This window comes from Palaemon carinicauda, chromosome 34, assembly GCF_036898095.1.
Source record: "Palaemon carinicauda isolate YSFRI2023 chromosome 34, ASM3689809v2, whole genome shotgun sequence".
In the NCBI taxonomy this organism is placed as follows: domain Eukaryota; kingdom Metazoa; phylum Arthropoda; class Malacostraca; order Decapoda; family Palaemonidae; genus Palaemon; species Palaemon carinicauda.
This window is the reverse complement of record NC_090758.1, coordinates 77,143,522-77,164,540: the sequence shown is the minus strand read 5'-3', so window position 1 is coordinate 77,164,540 and position 21,019 is coordinate 77,143,522. Positions and strand designations below refer to the sequence as shown.

At 41.8% G+C, this 21,019-nt stretch overlaps 1 protein-coding gene across 2 annotated transcripts in view; it reads left to right on the top strand.

Annotated features, from left to right (window-relative positions):
* Positions 1-21,019, top strand: part of LOC137626485 (HEAT repeat-containing protein 5B) — a 95,547-nt gene that overhangs the window by 49,440 nt on the left and 25,088 nt on the right. For both annotated transcript variants that reach the window (XM_068357507.1, XM_068357508.1), the window contains exons 15-29: positions 7-189; positions 729-896; positions 1,384-1,665; positions 2,354-2,543; positions 3,552-3,721; positions 3,859-3,994; positions 4,367-4,546; positions 5,009-5,239; positions 6,471-6,652; positions 7,717-7,810; positions 8,415-8,563; positions 9,563-9,761; positions 10,216-10,479; positions 11,155-11,317; positions 11,896-12,017. In XM_068357507.1, the coding sequence (XP_068213608.1) occupies positions 7-189; positions 729-896; positions 1,384-1,665; positions 2,354-2,543; positions 3,552-3,721; positions 3,859-3,994; positions 4,367-4,546; positions 5,009-5,239; positions 6,471-6,652; positions 7,717-7,810; positions 8,415-8,563; positions 9,563-9,761; positions 10,216-10,479; positions 11,155-11,317; positions 11,896-12,017 (2,713 nt within the window). The remainder of the gene's footprint in view (positions 1-6; positions 190-728; positions 897-1,383; positions 1,666-2,353; positions 2,544-3,551; positions 3,722-3,858; positions 3,995-4,366; positions 4,547-5,008; positions 5,240-6,470; positions 6,653-7,716; positions 7,811-8,414; positions 8,564-9,562; positions 9,762-10,215; positions 10,480-11,154; positions 11,318-11,895; positions 12,018-21,019) is intronic.

The window sequence follows — 21,019 nt, the reverse complement described above, 5'->3', positions numbered from 1 at the left end:
TATTAGCTACAGCCCAATAGTGCCAGTGGCTCCGGAGCCCTGGAACACGACGCCACGTTCTTATATCGACCGCTTCCCGAAGGAGAGACCATAGCCGGTCCCCTGCCGCTCGGAGTGACCGTCATCGATGCTTCGGTTATCCTGTTCGGTCAGATGTTTCCTCTGGTGGCAAACAAGCATCGTTTGAAGGTACGTTATCGTCGCTTAAATTTCTCCCGCCAGAGTCATTAGATTTACTTTGGTTATTATATTGCTGAACTCGGTTGAGTCCCTTGTTAGGCTGGGAGGAATGTAGAGAGTAGAGGTCCCCTTTTTTGTTTTGTTTCATTGTTGATGTCGGCTACCCCCCAAAGTTGGGGGAGGTGCCTTGGTATATGTATGTATGTATGTATGTTATATTATATAAAGGAAGGAAGAAAACATCGAAAGAGGCTAACCTAGGAATGATATAATTTGTTAGAGCAAATACTTTCATGAAAATAAATCCACTTAACCTAAAATATACTGATGTTTTAGGAAAATAATTCTACCTTTCCAATATCTCTTGCAAGCTGGTTATACTCTATTGAATATTCTTGAATTACTTTATACCTTCAGCCTTATAACCTTATTTCCTTGTTAATATTTCTTGTAACTTCTATTTTTTACACAATCTCAGTATATTCATCTTCAAGCTTTTGATATATTTCAATCTATATTTGCAGTAATAAATTTGATTTACTTTCCAGATGCTCAACCTCTTCGGCGATATGATCCGAGCAGCCAAAAGTCAACGCCAGGAAGCGGTCCAGATGAATATTTTCACGGCCGTCTTGAGCGCCTTGAAGGGACTCAGCGACAACAAGGCGTCCTTTGGCCAGGACGATGTGAAGAAGGCAGCGACGGCCTTGCTCTTGGTAAGGGAAAGGCTTCTTTTCTTATTTGATTTTTGAGTTTGTGGGACGAAGCTCATAAGATCAACGTTCTTGTGATATTACGTGAAAAGCTTTTGTGTTTATTGCTGCTGCTTACACTTGAAAAAAGAAAGGCTGTGATGGAAATGTTTAATGTGAGAGAGAGAGAGAGAGAGAGAGAGAGAGAGAGAGAGAGAGAGAGAGAGAGAGAGAGAGAGAGAGAGAGAGATTATTAACACGTGTCTTTATCTTTTTAAACTAAGACAGACAATGAGAGAGAGAGAGAGAGAGAGAGATTATTAACACGTGTCTTTTTTACTAAGACAGACAATGAGAGAGAGAGAGAGAGAGAGATATGCTTTATGTGCGAGAGAGAGAGAGATTATTAACAAGTATCTTTTATCGTTTTAAACTAAGACAGACAATAAGAGAGAGAGAAAGAGAGAGAGAGAGAGACCCCCCTCTGGATAAGTTTGTCTTTCATACACAGGGTGGCTTAACTCATCCCAATTCAACCTTACGGTGCGCATCCGGCGAGGCCATCGGCCGCATGGCGCAAGTAGTCGGCGACCCTAGATTCGTAGCGGAGATGGCTCAGAACAGCTTCGACAAACTGAAGGTCGCCAGGGACGCCGTGAGTCGCACGGGTCACTCCCTGGCTCTGGGCTGCCTGCATCGCTACGTCGGAGGCATGGGATCCGGCCAGCACCTCAGTACTTCCATTAGCATTTTGTTAGCTCTCGCCAAAGATACCACCTCGCCGCTTGTTCAGGCAAGTTTTCTGAACTGTGGATGCGAAGGGATTGAAGTTTTTATTTCGTGTTGCAGTTGTTGTTTGTTATTATTATAAATGTACAAATGTTATTTTGTTCCGTAACCGAAATACAAACCACGCTATTTACAGAGGGTTTACCCTTTAGCGCAGCTGAAATGACGAGCCAATAGTTTTAACGAGGGTTAATTACCCCCGCGCTAGTTAGCGGGGGGTGGGGAAGGGTAGCTTGCTACCCCTACCCCCCTCCACACACCGGTGACTTGCTTCACTTCACTTTTGGCTCGGCGGTGATCAGACGTGTCTGCTCATCGCCCTCGTGACAGCCGACAGCCTTTAATTTTCTGCTTTTTCTTTTCAGCTTGTGTGTTGGTTAAGAGGATAGGTTTTTTGGATGTAAAAGGGAAAAATATTAACAAAACTAAATCTACATACTTAAATATATGCACTAAATAGATTTAAGACAAAGTAGTTTTGTTCTAAGTTTGAGGGTTAGATAAGATTTTTGGATGTAAAAGGAAAAATATTAACAAAACTAAATCAACAGGCATAAATATATATCCTAGATAGATTTAAGATAAAATAGTTTTGTTCAAAGTTTGAGGATCAATGATAGTGCCTGATAGGGTCCTATACAGTTTTACATTATTTTATGGGGCCGTATATAAAAATATTAAGATTTTCACAGGTTTGGGCTCTACATGCTCTGTCTCTGATCGCCGACTCCGGAGGCCCCATGTTCCGCACTTACGTCGAGCCCTCGCTGTCTCTGCTCTTGGAGCTCCTACTCGCTGTCCCACTGCACACCGTGGAGGTCCACCAGTGTATAGGGAAATGTCTTCAAGCCCTTATCACAACTGTTGGACCAGAACTTCAGGGTAAGTGTTTGATCCGTGTGGTAAACATGGGACACTTGTTTTAGATTTTTTGTTTTGTTTTCGTACACTTTCCACCTGAATTCCATTCTGTTCCAAATCATAAAAGTCTCTAATCTTTGCTAAATACATCATATATACATATACAAAGGCACTTCCCCCAATTTTGGGGGGTAGCCGACATCAAACAAATGAAACAAAAAAGGGGACCTCTCATCTCTACGTTCCTCCCAGCCTGACAAGGGACTCAACCGAGTTCGGCTGGTACTGCTAGGGTGCCACAGCCCACCCTCCACCATTATGAAGCTTCATCTAAATACATAAATATACTTTAGTTGGATGAAGTAGGATAAGCAAAGAGGGTTTTGATTTTGTGTAACAAGCCACCAACATCCATGTTCAGAATTCAATTATCCTTGTGTAATAAATACTAATTTGAAATATTCAGATTTTCAACTTGGAGCAGAGCAAATTTATCTTGTCTATCACAAAAAAGCTATATATATTAAGGTAACCAGTCAGCTGATATAATAATTTATCACTGACCTTATCATATTGTACAGAAAAGATGATGTTGAACTATTCATAACCAAGTCATGAAGTTCTTTTTTAGCATTTTTTAAACTATCATCTGGTCATTCAAGGAATGGTGTACCTCTATTGAATATTACAGTAATTTTAATTAACCGCCCGACAGAGTATTGGTAATCTTCTTAAAAACTTGAATAAGAAAGAGTTTTTTTGATTTAGAAAATTGTATATTATTCTCATGGAATTCACTTTAGTTTTGCAGTGTTTTGACATAAAATTGAAGGCCTTGAGATGATAATAGGCTTCTATTTTTGACAGTTAAAGTAACATCATACAAAATATTGAACCATTTTAGGCACAACTCATAAGAAATTGTTTTTATGATGTAATTTTACTAAAAACATTTTGAGAAATTTACAGTGTCACAATTTCATTAAATAATAGCACTTCATCATAGTGATAATACCGACATCGTTTCAGGCACAAGTAGCAGCATTGCGATGGTGAGATGGTCTCTCCTCTGTGGGTGCGGGCTAGTTCAGGAGCACCCAGAGCCTCTGGTGCAGGCAGAAGCCATTGCGTGTCTTCAACAGATGCACATGTTCGCCCCGAGACATGTCAACCTTTCATCTTTGGTGCCAATGTTGGTGGTAAGTGAAGTTTCCAGCAATGTTCTTATGTTGTCTACTATCAGTCGCTTTATTCCATGATGTCCTCTTTTAGTATTTTGATTATGCAGTTGGTAAAGTAATTAATTCCTGTTTAATAAGTCCCCCTTTTTCAACAGAGAAAGCTAAGTTGTAATCACCTGCTCCTCCGGCGAGCTGCCGTCGCTTGCCTCAGACAGCTATCGCAGCGTGAGGCGTGGGAAGTTTGTGAGCATGCATTGAACTTTGCTCAGGGGAATGAAGACAATGACCAAGGTAGATACAGTAGTTGTCTTTTAAGGTTGGAAGTAGTTTTCTTGCGATAAGGGACTGGTCCAATCTAATGTTCTTGTATAAGAAGTTTACGTTATAGTAAAAACTGGGGAAAGAAATCAGCCATGATCAGAATTGTATGGTATTGTTCGTGTCTAATTTTATTATATCAACACGAGGAACTTCTGAGTAGTAACGAGGATTAATCCCAAGCAGGTTTTAAATATCACTCTTGGAATCTTTGTTAAAATCACCATAATGTTGAGAAAATATTTCCTAAGCTCTTTTGGGATCAAATGTAGTTTTTGTACCTAGGTTTATGTCTGCAGTGATGTATCCAAATCGTTGTAAATTAAGATTTACTTCCTGTTACAGGTTTGGCGATGACAGAAACTGGGCTTCCAGGTCTGCTGTTCGGTCTTCTGGACAGCGAGACTGACCGTGTTTTAGTTCAAAACGTTCATCACACCTTAACGTCGATGCTGCAGGCCCTGGCTACGTCACATCTCAATCTCTGGCTCACGCTCTGTCGCGAAGTTTTGACGAGTGCATCGGGTACGATTATTTTAGTTCATTGTTTGAGTTGAGGAATCATACTGTATTGAGTATCCCCGTACGGGGATATTGTCTGTATTATAAGTAGACAATATCTAAAGGGTTTTGATGACCCTTCGGTCCGGAGTCAATTCTTTTCTCTCATACTGTCCCCTCATTTCTTTCATCCCCCTATATTTTCTGTCCAATCCCTTATCAAACTTTACTTCTTGCTATCTCTTCCCCTGCCAACTCGCTATGGGCCAGCGCGGCAGGGTATGGCCCACAATCTCCCCAAATGAGTGATTGTAGTATTGAGTATAAGAGTATACTATTTTTGTTGAGTGGATGAATATATTTTTCCTGTCTTTTAGTTGGTTACTGATTCTCTGAAGTGTTCCTTCAGTCCTAACTGCATAATTTTATCTGTTCTGCTGACTCAGCTCTTTGCTGAAGCTACTTCATGGTCCTCTTCGTTTCCAGAAAGCAGCACGGCCGACGGCAGCGGCGAGGCCGGGGACGGCGAAGGGGAAGACGACGAAGTACAAATCCACACGGGAGGCGAACCCGACCCTCACCCGAGCATACCCCCTCGCTGGACCACCCGAGTCTTTGCGGCGCACTGCATAGCGAAGATCATACAAGAGTGCGAGAATAATCGGGCGCACTTCGACCTCGCCCTGGCTCGGGAGATGCAGACGACGAAGATGAAAGGTCAATGGGAAAGATTGTTGGAAACATTTGAAGGGTTTTATTCCGATAGATGTGAGAGAGGCAAGAGAGCGTGCTAGAAATAGGAATGAATGGCGAGCGATTGTGACGCAGTTCCGGTAGGCCCTGCTGCTGCCTCCGAGGCCTTAGATGACCGCGGAGGTAGCAGCAGTAGGGGATTCAGCATTATGAAGCTTCATCTGTGGTGGATAATGTGGGAGGGTGGGCTGTGGCACCCTAGCAGTACCAGCTGAACTCGGTTGAGTCCCTTGTCAGGCTGGGAGGAACGTAGAGAGTAGAGGTCCCCTTTTTGTTTTTGTTTCTTTGTTGATGTCAGCTACCCCCCAAAATTGGGGGAAGGGCCTTGGTATATGTATGTATGTATGTATTCTGATACATTAAGTCAAAAATAAACAATTCCCTTATTTTTTATGATGTGAGAGCTAGCAACATCATGTACTGTATTGACTGAGCATTAGTAATGAAAGAAATATCAGTACATAAGAAAAAGATTAAATATTTTGGATATGTTTGCCAACAAAAGTTATGAGAAAGTAATAAATGTTTTGGATATACTGTATTTGCTAGCAAAAGTTAGGAAAAAAATATAAATATTTTGGATATATTTGCCAACAAAAGGTAGGAAAAGTATAAGTATTTTGTATCTATAGTATTCACTAAGAAAAGTAAGGAAAAAATATAAGTATTTTGGATACATTTGCAAGCAAAAGTTAGGAAAAAGTATAAATATATTTGATATATTTGCTGGCAAAAGTTAGGAAAAAGTTGAAATATTCTGGATCTATTTGCTAGCAAAAGTTAGGAAAAAGTTGAAATATTCTGGATCTATTTGCTAGCAAAAGTTAGGAAAAAGTTGAAATATTCTGGATCTATTTGCTAGCAAAAGTTAGGAAAAAGTTGAAATATTCTGGATCTATTTGCTAGCAAAAGTTAGGAAAAAGTTGAAATATTCTGGATCTATTTGTTAGAAAAACTTGGGAAAAGTATAAATATTTTGGATCGACTCACTAGCTAAAGTTGGGAAAAGGATGACGATTTTGGATGTGTTCCCTAGGAAAAATCGCATTATAGATCCTTGTTGAATCTGAGTCCTACATCCTTACTTAAGGTTTTTGCGGTATAGAGATCAGCATAGGCAAAGCTGCTCAAATCAAGCTAATCCTGTAATAAAAAAAAGTCGGTCAAGGGATTTACTCTCGTATCCGTTTTGCAGGTGATTACTTGGTATTACATCTGAGCGAAGTCGTCAGGATGGGCTTCATGGGGGCGACCAGCGACAGCGACGACCTGCGATTGGAAGGTCTCCACATCTTGCACTTTGTCATCGAGAAGTTCTCCCACATTCCAGAGCCCGAGTTTCCAGGCCACGTCATTTTGGAACAATATCAGGCTCAGGTTGGTTAATGTTAATGCAGCATCTTTTTAAAATTGCTTAGAAACAAAATTGGTAATGATATTTTGTTATCTTCTTCTTTGTCTGCATCTTTTCCCACTTTTATGTGGGGTCGATGTTTCTGGCCAGCGTTCTCCATCTACCTCTGTCCCACACTTCATCACCGGTTAATCCCTTTGATCGAAGGTCATCCTTGATACAGTCCATCCACCTTTGCTTTGGTCTCCTGTAGATACAGAATTTACAGTGTACTATGTATTTTTTTTAAATCACTATACTTCACAATGGTTTCATCTTGTGGGTAACTTTTTTTGTGTCCCCTGTTTTAAGATTGTTGTTTTAGACTTCAGAGATATTTCTATCTTGATTGGTAGAATATGTATTGTTCTTTCTTAAGTCATTTTCATAGTATAGTCTGAGAACTTTAATTATCATAGTTTGTCTTATGTATTATAAAATTTAGACTATACTATATTACTTATATTATTGTAACATTATCCTTATATAATAAGAATTAATTAATTACCCCCTTTTGATGTTTAAATACTTTCTGATATATTTATCTTTTTGATAAGATCGCTTGTAAGGATTTTATTTTCCCCCAATATGGATGATAATGATTTCAACCATTACTGGAAGATATTTGACTTCTTTCTTACGATGCCACCATGTATTTTCGCCGATTCGAATGTAACTATGTACATATGGCCGCACCACTATGTCTGTGCGGCCAAATTTGTGGTTGCGAGCCAAGGTATTTTTCTGTGCAACTAAGTCCATATGTAGATCTTGTGCTAAAAATATCTGTATAGTCAGCAGCATAAATGGGAGGTAGTCACATTAATAAGTAATTTTATTATTATAAAGAATATATCTAATATCTCCGCCTGAGGTCACCCATAGAAAATGGGAATGGGGTAAACTACACAAAATTCTGGTCGGTTGCGAAAGAGTTACCAGTAACTCCTAAGAAAGTGGTTCTAGGTAAGTATGTTAGGAAAAATACAAATTACTTAAAAATTTGTGGTATCTTTTATTACAAATCTTATAAATTTTTCTTTAATAGGTTGGTGCCGCACTAAGACCAGCGTTCGCCCCTGAAACGGCTTCTCACGTTACAGCCAGGGCTTGCGAAGTCTGTAGTGCTTGGATTTGTTCAGGCAAGTTATATTAAAGTATTGTATTTTTCACAAATCAATATAGAAATTCATGATGCATATTTAGGATACCTCATGAATGTTAGACAAATTATCAGACTGAAAGCAAACCTTTTCAGAAGGCTAAAATAACTGCCAGATATTTGCTTAGCCTCTATAACAGTGGTTCCCAACCTTTTTTCTGTCATTTCCCCCCTGCACCCAGTTCAACCATCCAGATTTCCCCCTTCATGCCCCGCCCAGCCCTCTTGCCCACTCGCCTGCCTCAGAAATGGGCATGACATTCCAATTTTCCCCTTGAATATCATGACAGTGAGAAATATGATATGATCATATCACAATTGAATGGCTAACAACAAATTACCGCACGTACTATGTGGACATTTTCCGCTTGTTTTAGTTAGTAGGTTGTGTAATTATTTCCCCCCTGGAAGCTTCAAATTTCCCCCAGGTTGGGAACCACTGAGCTATAAAGTTTACAACGCTCTCCGATTGCTAAAATCACTGACAGAGCTTTACTCAGACTAGAATAGACAGTTGAGGAATATGATGTTATTGTTGTACACATTTGAAATTCCAAGAGATTTGAAACATCATTTAATTTCAGGCGTCGCCAGAGACCTGAACGACCTTCGGCGAGTCCACCAGTTGCTAGTGTCATCGCTAGCCAAGTTGAACAAGGGTAACACGAAGGGGCTGTACAACGAGAGTGCCTCGACGCTGGAAAAGCTCGCCATCCTAAAAGCCTGGGCCGAGGTAAGCTGTTTGAAACTGTTGGCTACGTCAGCTCCTGGATCAAAATCAACCATTGTTCTCTAGTCTTGAGTAGTGCCATAGCCTCTTTACCATGGTCTTCTACTGTCTTGGGGTAGAGTTCTCTTGCTTGAGGGTACACTCGGGCACACTGTTCCTCACTGGGATATTTTCCCTGTTGGAGCCATCGGGCTTATAGAAACCTGCTTTTCTAAATAGGTTTGTAGCTTAGCTAGTATTAATAATAATAATTATAATAATAATAATAATATCGATAAGTGAAGAGATGAAAAAGGAGTAAATTGATGAGATCATTATTTGAAAGAATACAGAAAAAGCAGGTATTACAAATGTAGAAAGGGTACAAAGGTGTTAAAATTATTATAAAGACAAACCTGGACTTAGGTCCATGATGTGGGTTGAAGGCCCTTACATAGTTCTTCTCAGCCTATCTCATGTGGATTGAACAGTAAGAGAATACAGTAGTTGAAACATTAATCAATTATCCCCCATGATATTGCTAATGTTCATATTCTGCTTTAATATTTCATAACTTTATTAATTGAATCTTTTGTTGGGGTACGTCCTATAAAAGGGTCTTAAAGGTAGCCTTTTAAACACTACCCGCATTGTTCCCTGTCTCTCATCTTTTGCTAATTCTGGTACATTTCTTATGAGCCAACCTTTGGACAGTAGAAATCTGTAATTATCTGTTTATATTGAAGTGACCTTTGCCAATAATCATATAAGTAATTTAACCAGCTCATTGATTACATTCATAGACAGATTTGTGGCGGCTGGCATGGAAGATTTAGGTAGTGGAATAGGTTCAATAAGTTACAGTGGATTGTACTGAACAATACAGCACTTGCATTTAAGGTTTGTGTTCAGAGAAATGTGTTAATTATGTTAAAGACTCCATTAGGTTAAGTATCTTATACAATAAGATGAATCACACACACTCCAATTAGAAAAAGAACCAAAACCCTTTGCATTTTACAGGTCTATGCCGTTGCCCTGAAAGGTGCGGTCGGAAGCATCGAAAACAGCAATCTTGCTGAAGACGACAGGCCGGAGTCTGAAACGGACTCCCAGTCTTCGGAGGAGAGCCTGCTCAGTCTGGTACAGCCGGAGTTGTTGGCGTTATCCAAGTCTTGGCTTGCGGCTCTCAAGGACCACGCTCTCCTTTCCTTGCCTCCTGGTAAGGGGTGATTTTGTTTTGTAGAGTCCTCAAGTAAACAATATCTTTATTGGCTTTGGGATCTCACTGTTATACATAGTGAACTTTATTCAATCTCTACTTTGGAGTCTCACTCTTATTCATTGCTAAATGTATTCAATTTTCTATATATGAAAAAGGTAAAAATATACAAACAATGAAGACAGGTCATAGTATTTTGCATGTCGTTCCTGCTATATTTTTCATAATCATTTTGTTTTCCAGAGTTTTCTAGTCATGTGTATTCAATCTATACTTTGGAGTCTCACTTTTATTCAGTCTTCTATATATACATACATACATATACCAAGGCATTTCCCCCAATTTTGGGGGGTAGCCGACATCAACAAATGAAACAGAAACAAAAAGGAGACAGGTCATAATCGTTTGCATGTTGTTTGTGGTATATTTTTCATAAACTTTCTTCTATTTCCAGAGTTTTCTAGTCAGTTACCACACGACGGAGGAGCCTTCTATTCCAACGAGAGCGTCGATGGAGTCAGGCCGTATTACAGAAGCGCGTGGCCGCCCCTCCTGTACGCTGCCGCACTGTGGCTCAGTGCCGGGGGCTTTGACAAAGTGGGAGAAATGGACAATGAAGAGTGCGACACTGCCAACTCCTCGTCTTTACCCCAGACTAACACGACGGCGACCAAGACTCCTGAAAGTATAAATAATGAACGATTTTATTTGCTCTTAGGTGAGTACATTTTTTTTAATTATCGTTAGACATTTCATTTAAATTGTTAGCTAAAATGCACCTTTGGAAGTTTGCTGTGTCGGGTCATTCTTGTTCTTTGTATTATTCATCTTTGACAAATAATAGAAAGACTAAAGAGAAAACAATATTGTATTCAAAATATATTTTGAATAGAGAAAATTCCATAAATCTATAGCATTTTAAAATAGAATTATGATGTATAGAACTTATTCTCTTCATAACAGTTCTAATCAAATTCATTTACTATTTTATAAGTATTCTTCAAAGTTGAAGAGAATCGCAGTTTGTGTCGTGTGTTACCGAAGTACTTATTAACCCTTTTACCCCCAGGCTCTTTGGAAATTTCCAACCCTTAACCCCCAGGGCCCCAGGGGGTTATTTTTTTCCCAGCACATTTTGCAATATATTTTTTTTTAAATTACTCTAACAGCCTTAATTTTTGTCATAGAGAGGCCAGGTTGGTCTCATTCTCTTGGAAAATGCCTGAATTTTCTCAAAAAATTATAAAAAATATGAAAAAAAAATTTTTTTTATAGCATTTTTTTGCAAGGACGTACCGGTACGTCCATGGGGGTAAAGGGATGGGTTTTGTGAACCGTACCAGTACGTCCTTTGGGGGTAAAAGGGTTAATATCATGATGATTTCCTTTGCAGGTATTTGTTTAGAATGGCTCTGTAGTCCCCAGAGCAACGACGACCCCGAACGCACCGGGGTGTGCCTACGCGCTCTAGAAACTCTTCTGTCTTCCCCATGGACTGTCAAAGTTATTGGTCCAAATGCTAGTCTTTCTACCGAGATAGCAACGGTTATGCATAGGTACGTTTGAAGCGTATGGATTGCCCTCAATTTTCCGCTTCTAGGGGATTCAGCATTATGAAGCTTCATCTGTGGTGGATAATGTGGGAGGGTGGGCTGTGGCACCCTAGCAGTACCAGCTGAACTCGGTTGAGTCCCTTGTTAGGCTGGGAGGAACGTAGAGAGTAGAGGTCCCCTTTTTGTTTTGTTTCTTTGTTGATGTCGGCTACCCCCAAAATTGGGGGAAGTGCCTTGGTATATGTATGTATGTATGTAGGATGAAGCGTTTCAAATGCCCCGTTTATTTTTCCATGGCAGCATTTACAGTATGCCTTATTTGGTGTGTTGTAGATGGTGCTAAGGAACTGCATATTACTCATTGCCAACAATTGTGATTTTTCTTATACTTTTTTGAATAATTTCAGTATGAATTCTTGTAGCAAGGGTTAGTAGTCTAGAAATGAAACCCTATTTATATCAATCTGATTTTAGTAATAATATTCATAGCATCATTTGATAACCTATGTTATCCCTAGATATACTGGCGTGATGATAAAATGTTTCTTTGTCTTTAATATAAATTTCTTCTTTGTTGACAGACAAATCTTAAGTTCAGATCACACAGACATACACCTCATGTCTGTGACCGTAGTGTCGCTCGTTGTAAAAGCCGCTCAGCAACATCTGGACGAGGAAAAGAGGAAAAAGAAGAGACACAAAGGTGAGAAGAATTTTGTACATTCTGTTTCCTCGGTCTTTAGTGTCTTTGGTAGCTATGATCATCGTTGATAAGCATTTTATAATATGATATTTTTCAATATTAATCTTACCCGATGATCATGTAGCTGTCAACTCTGTTGCCCGACAGAAATCTACGGTCGGGATACGCCAGCGATCGCTATACAGGTGGGGGTGTACACAACAGCGCCATCTGTGAGCAGGTACTCAAGTACTTCTTGTCAACAAGAACTCAATTTTTCCTCTGTCGTGCCACCGGCTAGACCTACTTGGATACGCTGTTGATTCTGGAGTTATTGTTCACGATTTGGTGATGTATTTGCTCTAGAGTTTAGCCTTCGCTATTCAGGAAGCTTTATCATTAGCTTACCAAGCTTTTGGAATTAATTTAATTTAATTATGGTGACGAAGAGAGTATGAACTCTCTTTCACTTTTAAATGGCCGACCCTTCCCTTAGACGGAAGTGTTGGTGTCGAAGAGAGTATAGACTCTCTTTCTTAATTTTGCTTAACAAAGTTATAGATTTATTTTATATCTCTCCGCCTTTTATAGGCCTCTTCGATTAACTTCCTTTTATTATAAACTTATAAAGATTAATTTTTATGTTTGTTTATATGCGACCTTTCCTAATAGTAGGCGGTCATTACTTGGAACCGAAGTTAATTAACATTGAGCCCGTCATATCGTTTTTCCTGTTAAGAATTTCTTTGATAGTCTCGTACTGTTTTCAAAGTTGAACTAACGTTTTGTTTTGTCTCCGCAGTTGTTGACGTTCAGAACGTTCAACTTGCGCTCTATCGTTACGATAGAGAGAGAGTATTCACGGTTTCACGTTGCAGTAAGAGTAAACCGATTCTAGCGTTTTGTTCATTCTTTCTTAGCTTAAATGGTTTTAATTCTAATAAAGGAACTTTTTATTTGGGAAACCTTTCAGTTTTTTCCTTTAACAAATAATATGTTTTAACGATATATATAATTGGGCTCATCTCTCAGGTTCTAAGTCAAGAGAGAGAGAGAGAGAGATAGAGACGGAGGGAGAGAGAGGAGGATAAACGTTTCGTTCAAGCGGGTAACGTTATCGTTTTTGCTCTTCTCCCTAGTCTCTTTAGGGGAAGAAGGTAAAACGTTTCTAGAGTTTTATTCTTGTTCCCAGGCTTTACGCGGTGTTACAGTGTTGCGTTCGAGGGTTCGTCTGTTCGTGCCAGTTGTTCGCCTAGTCTGGGACCTCTTACAAGCTCCCAAGCCCAGGGGAGAAGTAATGTCGAAGGACTTATGGGTTCATCAGGCCTTGATCGACGAACAGACGTTTCCCTCCGTGGTTTCGGGTGTATCTACACACGTTGCCGACGTGATCACCCCACCCACACAAAGACGAGAGAGCCCATTTATTCCTCGTCTGCGGAAGAGGTTTCTCGCAGAAACCATGGACCAAATCTTGCAGCTTTTAAGTGCAAGTCGGTCCCTTCCGCGCAAGTCCAACGGCCTAGGTGTAGCCACTGGGTCAGTTAGGACTTGCTGCAGTACGACAACTGCACACCTCCCAGAGAGGCAAGGTGGTACCGCAACAGGCAGTAACTCCGTCTGTTGCCGCACCAGCTGTTTTAGACCCTCAGTCACAACGGACAGTAGCTCCGTTTGTTGTTGTCTTTCATAGACCCTAGTGGTCCATGCTGCAGACTATACAGTCTCAGCTTGCTCCTTCATACAGGAGTATCATGCTGGAAGGTTGACAATGCAGCCTGTTAACCTACAACCCGCCGAGGTTGTGCGCTCAGCAGATACTGCGGCTGCCTGCTCCCACCCTCCACCTGTGAGAGCTCCACCTCCGATGCGCAGTCCACCCTGCCAGACGCATGTTCTTGCTGCGCCTCCTGCTTTCATGCGTGAGCTGCCGCATCGGGAGTTGCCGGGTTCCAGCACTATGCGGCAACCTCCTCAACCCATGAGGTAGGAGCCTCATGCTATGCGGCATCCTCCTCAACCCATGAGGCAGGAGCCTCATGCTATGCGGCAACCTCCTCAACCCATGAGGCAGGAGCCTCATGCTATGCGGCATCCTCCTCAACCCATGAGGCAGGAGCCTCATGCTATGCGGCATCCTCCTCAACCCATGAGGCAGGAGCCTCATGCTATGCGGCAACCTCCTCAACCCTTGAGGCAGGAGCCTCATGCTATGCGGCATCCTCCTCAACCCATGAGGCAGGAGCCTCATGCTATGCGGCATCCTCCTCAACCCATGAGGCAGGAGCCTCATGCTATGCGGCATCCTCCTCAACCCATGAGGCAGGAGCCTCATGCTATGCGGCAACCTCCTCAACCCATGAGGCAGGAGCCTCATGCTATGCGGCATCCTCCTCAACCCATGCGGCAGGAGCCTCATCCCATGCAGCATGAGCCTCATCCCATGCAGCATGAGCCTCATCCCATGCAGCATGAGCCTCATCCCATGCAGCTTAAGCCGCATGCCATGCAACATGCTCTGCATACCTTACAGCATGCTCTGCATACAGCATGCTCTGCATACCTTACAACATGCTCTGCATTCCTTACAGCATGCTCTGCTTACAGCATGCTCTGCATACCTTACAGCATGCTCTGCATACCTTACAGCATGCTCTGCATACCTTACCGCATGCTCCTCAATCACACATCTTTGGTTGTTGCCAACTCACAAGACTGTCAAGCAGTTTCATAACGTTGCCTTCTGGTCTGCTGCTTTTGCACCAGTGAAACCCTCACTGAGAGAACTTAGCTTTTCTCGGATATGGTTCCTGTAGATGAGAAAGTGCTATTCTCCCTCCTTCTGATATTCCCTTGAGGACTCTGTCATTTGGAGAGGAGCCTTAAGCTGCTTAGCCTCCTATGGACTTTTATTTAAGCATAACATGCTTCCAGGGAGGGTAATGGTTCCGCTTCAGTCGCTAACCCCGTCTGTTGCCACACCTGCTCCCATAGACCTTGAGCTTTGTTGCAAGACATGCAGTCCAAGCTTAGTCCTTGTTAGAGGATTTTTGTTTACGGAGTCAGTGTGTCACTGGGAAGACGTTCAACAACCAGCAGAGGTGACTTGTTGTGACGCAGTGCGGCAACCTCAGCAACCCGATAAGGAGTTGTCTGTACTACCCAGACAGTCTAGACAGTTTCGGGTTGTCGCTGTACTTCCTCGCTTCCCCATGGTTGACAGTTCACAGACTGTGCAGCAGTACCATGATCTTGTGTCCGGCTCCGTCAGACGACTGGCTTTTAAGAGCTCCCACAAGTCGTCGCTGTCTGGAGAATCTCAGATGGACTATGGATCTGACCAAGGAACTGGGCCTCCTGGTCAATTTAGAGGAGTCCCAGCTCGTCCCATCCCAGACCATTGTCTACCTGGGTATGGAGCTTCAGAGTCGAGCTTTTCGGGCTTTTCCGTCGGCCCCAAGGATCTACCAAGCCCTAGAATGCATCCAGAGCATGCTGAGAAGGAACCTATGCTCAGTCAGGTAGTGGATGAGTCTAACAGGGACACTTTCATCGCTGGCCCTGTTCATCGAGTTAGGGAGACTCCACCTCCGCCCCCTTCAGTATCATCTAGCTGCTCACTGGATAAAGGACATGACGCTAGAGACGGTCTTAGTTCCTGTTTCCGAAGAGATGAGGTCTACTCTAACGTGGTGAAAGAACAGCTTTCTTCTCAAGGAAGGTCTACCTTTGGCTGTTCAGAAACCCGACCGCCGTCTCTTCTCGGACGCATCAGACACGGGCTGGGGTGCGACTTTGGACGGACAGGAATGCTTGGGAACATGGAATCAGGAGCAAAGGACACTTCACATCAATTGCAAGGAGCTGTTGGCGGTTCATCTGGCCTTGATAAACTTCAAGTCCCTCCAGCTTAAGGTGGTGGAGGTGGACTCCGACAACACCACAGCCTTGGCTTACATCTCCAAGCAGGGAGGGACTCATTCGAGGAAGTTGTTCTAGATCGCAAGGGACCTCCTCATCTGGTCAAAAGATCGAAAGCTCACGCTGGTAACGAGGTTCATTCAGGGCGATATGAATGTCATGGCAGATCGCCTCAGCCGGAATGGTCAGGTCATCCCCACAGAGTGGACCCTTCACAAGAATGTTTGCAGCAGACTTTGGGCCCTGTGGGGTCAGCCAACCATAGATCTGTTCGCTACCTCGATAACCTAGAGGCTCCCGTTGTATTGTTCTCCGATTCCAGACCCAGCAGCAGTTCACGTGGATGCTTTTCTGCTGGATTGGTCCCATCTCGACCTGTATGCATTCCCGCCGTTCAAGATTGTCAACAGGGTACTTCAGAAGTTCGCCTCTCGCAAAGGGACACGGCTGACGTTGGTTGCTCCCCTCTGGCCCGCGAGAGAATGGTTCATAGAGGTACTGCAATGGCTGGTCGACATTCCCAGGACTCTTCCTCTAGGAGTGGACCTTCTACGTCAACCTCACGTAAAGAAGGTACACCCAAACCTCCACGCTCTTCGTCTGACTGCCTTCAGACTATCGAAAGACTCTCAAGAGCTAGAGGCTTTTCGAAGGAGGCAGCCAGAGCGATTGCCAGAGCAAGGAGGACATCCACTCTCAGAGTCTATCAGTCTAAATGGGAAGTCTTCCGAAGCTGGTACAAGGCCAATGCAGTTTCCTCAACCAGTACCACTGTACCTCAGATTGCTGACTTCCTGTTACATCTAAGGAACGTAAGATCCCTTTCAGCTCCTACGATCAAGGGTTACAGAAGTATGTTGGCAGCGGTTTTCCGCCACAGAGGCTTGGATCTTTCCACCAACAAAGATCTACAGGACCTCCTTAGGTCTTTTGAGACCTCAAAGGAACGTCGGTTGTCCACTCCAGGCTGGAATCTAGACGTGGTCCTAAGGTTCCTTATGTCATCAAGATTTGAACCTCTCCAATCAGCCTCTTTTAAGGACCTCACATTAAAAACTCTTTTCCTCGTGTGCTTGGCAACAGCTAAAAGAGTAAGTGAGATCCACGCCTTCAGCAGGAACATAGTTTTCACATCTGAAACGGCTACATGTTCCTTGCAGCTCGGTTTTTTGCTAAAACGAGCTTCCTTCACGTCCTTGGCCTAAGTCGTTCGAGATCCCAAGCCTGTCCAACTTGGTGGGGAACGAACTGGAGAGAGTACTTTGCCCAGTTAGAGCTCTTAGGTACTATCTAAAAAGGGTCATAACCTTTACGAGGACAATCAGAAGCCTTATGGTGTGCTATCAAGAAGCCTTCTCTTCCAATGTCTAAGAACTCAGTTTCTTACTAAGTCAGGCTTCTGATTAGGGAAGCACATTCTCATCTGAAGGAAGAAGACCTTGCTTTGCTGAAGGTAAGGACACATGAAGTGAGAGCTGTGGCTACTTCAGTGGCCTTCAAACAGAACCGTTCTCTGCAGAGTGTTATGGATGCAACCTATTGGAGAAGCAAGTCAGTGTTCGCATCATTCTATCTCAAAGATGTCCAGTCTCTTTACGAGAACTGCTACACCCTGGGACCATTCGTAGCAACGAATGCAGTAGTAGGTGGGGGCTCAGCCACTACATTCCCATAATCCCATAACCTTTTTAACCTTTCTCTTGAATACTTTTTATGGGTTGTACGGTCGGCTAAGAAGCCTTCCACATCCTTGTTGATTTGGCGGGTGGTCAATTCTTTCTTGAGAAGCGCCGAGGTTAAAGGTTGTGATGAGGTCCTTTAGTATGGGTTGCAGCCCTTTATACTTCAGCACCTAAGAGTCGTTCAGCATCCTAAGAGGACCGCTACGCTCAGTAAGGAAGACGTACTTAATAAAGGCAGAGTAATGGTTCAAGTCGTCTTCCTTACCAGGTACTTATTTATTTTATGTTATTTTTGAATAACTAATAAAATGAAATACGGGATACTTAGCTTCTTTGTTAACATGTATGCTGGTCTCCACCCACCACCCTGGGTGTGAATCAGCTACATGATCATCGGGTAAGATTAATATTGAAAAATGTTATTTTCATTAGTAAAATAAATTTTTGAATATACTTACCCGATGATCATGAATTTAAGGACCCACCCTTCCTCCCCATAGAGAACCAGTGGACCGAGGAGAAAATTGAGTTCTTGTTGACAAGAAGTACTTGAGTACCTGCTCACAGATGGCGCTGTTGTGTACACCCCCACCTGTATAGCGATCGCTGGCGTATCCCGACCGTAGATTTCTGTCGGGCAACAGAGTTGACAGCTACATGATCATCGGGTAAGTATATTCAAAAATTTATTTTACTAATGAAAATAACATATTATTTTTAATGTAAAAATGTGGCCTGGAGTTGTCACGACTTCCAATCAGGATTATACCTAAGGTCGGGTCAGTGACTACAGTGCGATTGTAGCCACATACCATTTGTCTTTCTACAAGTGCAGCTGTAGTTTGTATCATTCCAAGGAGAAGAACCAAGTTACTTACATGTGACAGTAACTCAGATACGATGACAACCTGTATGTTGATTGTCCTGCAAAGGAATCTGGAATCATGAACGAGAGATTACCACATCGTGAAAGTTAGTTCCAGCAATTACTAATTAAGATCATTATCTTTAGGACTCAGTTAAGTAGTTCGGATAGTCAGAAGGCCTTCAATATAGATGTAACTATTCCGGTAATTGCAAATTTTCTTCTCTTTCTGTGCGGCAAACTTCTTGCACGTTTATGAGCTTTATTGACTAAACAAGGAATTTTCAGTGGAACTAGAGGGGCTTATACTGTATTTTGTGGAGATTCCTTTAAGAAAGATCATCTAAGCATTTTAACTGACATCTCTGGTATAAAAGCTTGTCAAAACATCCTTATGAAGGAAGTATACTCTGGTTACGAGTTTGGATGTTGGTGGTTTTAATTTGCACCTGACTTAGAAGCGAAGACCTAACCACCGAAGAGTTGGGACCATTCTACACCCCTCTTTGTCCTGATCAATGTGGAGTTCTTTCCACGTTCGGTGAGAGCCATTTGCCTGTACATTGGAGAGCTAGATAATCTAGGACTAGCATCGCTATACTGTTCACCTTTACAGAGCCACGTAAGAAGTGGGTCACAAGAAAAACTGTTTCTTATCAGCTAAGGAAGAAAATACCTAAGCTTTCTGTAATGCAATAGCTGATGAATTACAGGTAAAGTTTTCCAGTTCATCAAATGAAAACCTTACCTACTATTGATATTTTTAAGAATATGGATATTCTACTATCTCAAATACAGATATCTGGTGTATCAATCCAGGGCAAAATTTTACTTCAGGGGTAGGATATAAGGAAATCATTTCCTTCCTCTTCATAATCTTCCAGAAGTTATAAGTGGTTTTCCTTGCCTACGATGAACCATGTAGTTTCTAAAGTCTTGGTTCTTAACTCCGCCAAGTGTCCGAGGTGTCCCCTTGGACCCTGAAGATGCTGAAAAATGACCTTTGATATTTAGCAACACTAACTGCCCTTTCTCTTTTATTACGATTAAAGGATATACAGTACATTAATAATGGAATAGGGAAGGAAAAGCAAGGAATAGGATTAGCGGCTGTCTTATGGTCTAAGCTGTGACCAAGTTGTGGAATGATCTTCCAATCGGGTAATTGAATCGGTAGAACTTCAAAAGTTCAAACTTGCAGCAAATGTTTTTATGTTGAACAGGCTACATAAGTCTTTTTTTCAATATTAATCATACCCGATAATCATGTAGCTGTCAACTCCGTTGCCCGACAGAATTCTACGGAAGGGATACGCCAGCGATCGCTATACAAGAGGGGGGTGTACTCACAAGCGCCACCTGTGGCCAGGTACTGCAGTACTTCTTGTTGACACCACCTCAATTTTTCCTCTGTCGTGCCTCCGGCTAGACCTACATGGATACGCTGTTGATTCTGGAGTTTTTTGCTCACGATTTGGTGATGTATTTGCTCTAGAGTTTAGCTTTCGCTATTCAGGAAGTTTTATCATTAGCTTAGCTAGCTTTTGGAATTAATTTGATTAATTATGGTGACGAAGAGAGTATGAACTCTCTTTCACTTTTAAATGGCCGACCCTTCCCTTAGACGGAAGTGTTGGTGTCTAAGAGAGTATAGACTCTCTTTCTTAATTTTGCTTAACAAAAGTTATAGATTTATTTTATATCTCTCCGCCTTTTATAGGCCTCTTCGATTAACTTCCTTTTATTATAAACTTATTAAAATTATTTTTATATTTGTTTATATTCGACCTTTCCTAATAGTAGGCGGTCTTTTCTTGGTACCGAAGTTAATTAACATTGAGCCCGTCATTTCGGTTTTACCTGTTAACATATTATGCTATTTTAATGTTTTTGAAAGAATTTCTTTGATAGTCTCGTACTGTTTTCAAAGTTGAACTAACGTTTTGTTTTGTCTCTGCAGTTGTTGACGTTCAGAACGTTCAACTTGCGCTCTATCGTTACGATAGAGAGAGAATTTTCACGGTGTCACGTTGCAGTAAGAGTAACCGTTTCTAGCGTTTTGTTCATTCTTTCTTAGCTTAATGGTTTTAATTCTAATAAAGGAACTTTTTATTTGGGAAATATTTCAGTTTTTTTCCTTTAACAATATGTTTTAACGATATATATGATTGGGCTCTTCTCTCAGGTTCTAAGTCAAGAGAGAGAGAGAGAGAGAGAGATAGAGACGGAGGGAGAGAGAGCTGGATAAACGTTTCGTTCAAGCGAGTAACGTTGTTATCGTTTTTGCTCTTCTCCCTAGTCTCTTTAGGGGAAGAAGGTAAACGTTTCTAGAGTTTTATTCTTGTTCTCAAGCTTTATGCGGTGAGAGATTTTAAACGTAGTTTATTTGATCTAGTGTTTAGTCTCTTTCCAGCCACTGAATTATTTATCTTTCATTAGATTTTTCTGTTACATTGTAATTCTGTTTTCGCAATTACTAACTTTTAAGGAAGGATAGAATTGCGTGTTTCAGGTACAAACCACTTAAAGTTTCGAGTCAGTGAAATAAGTGCAAA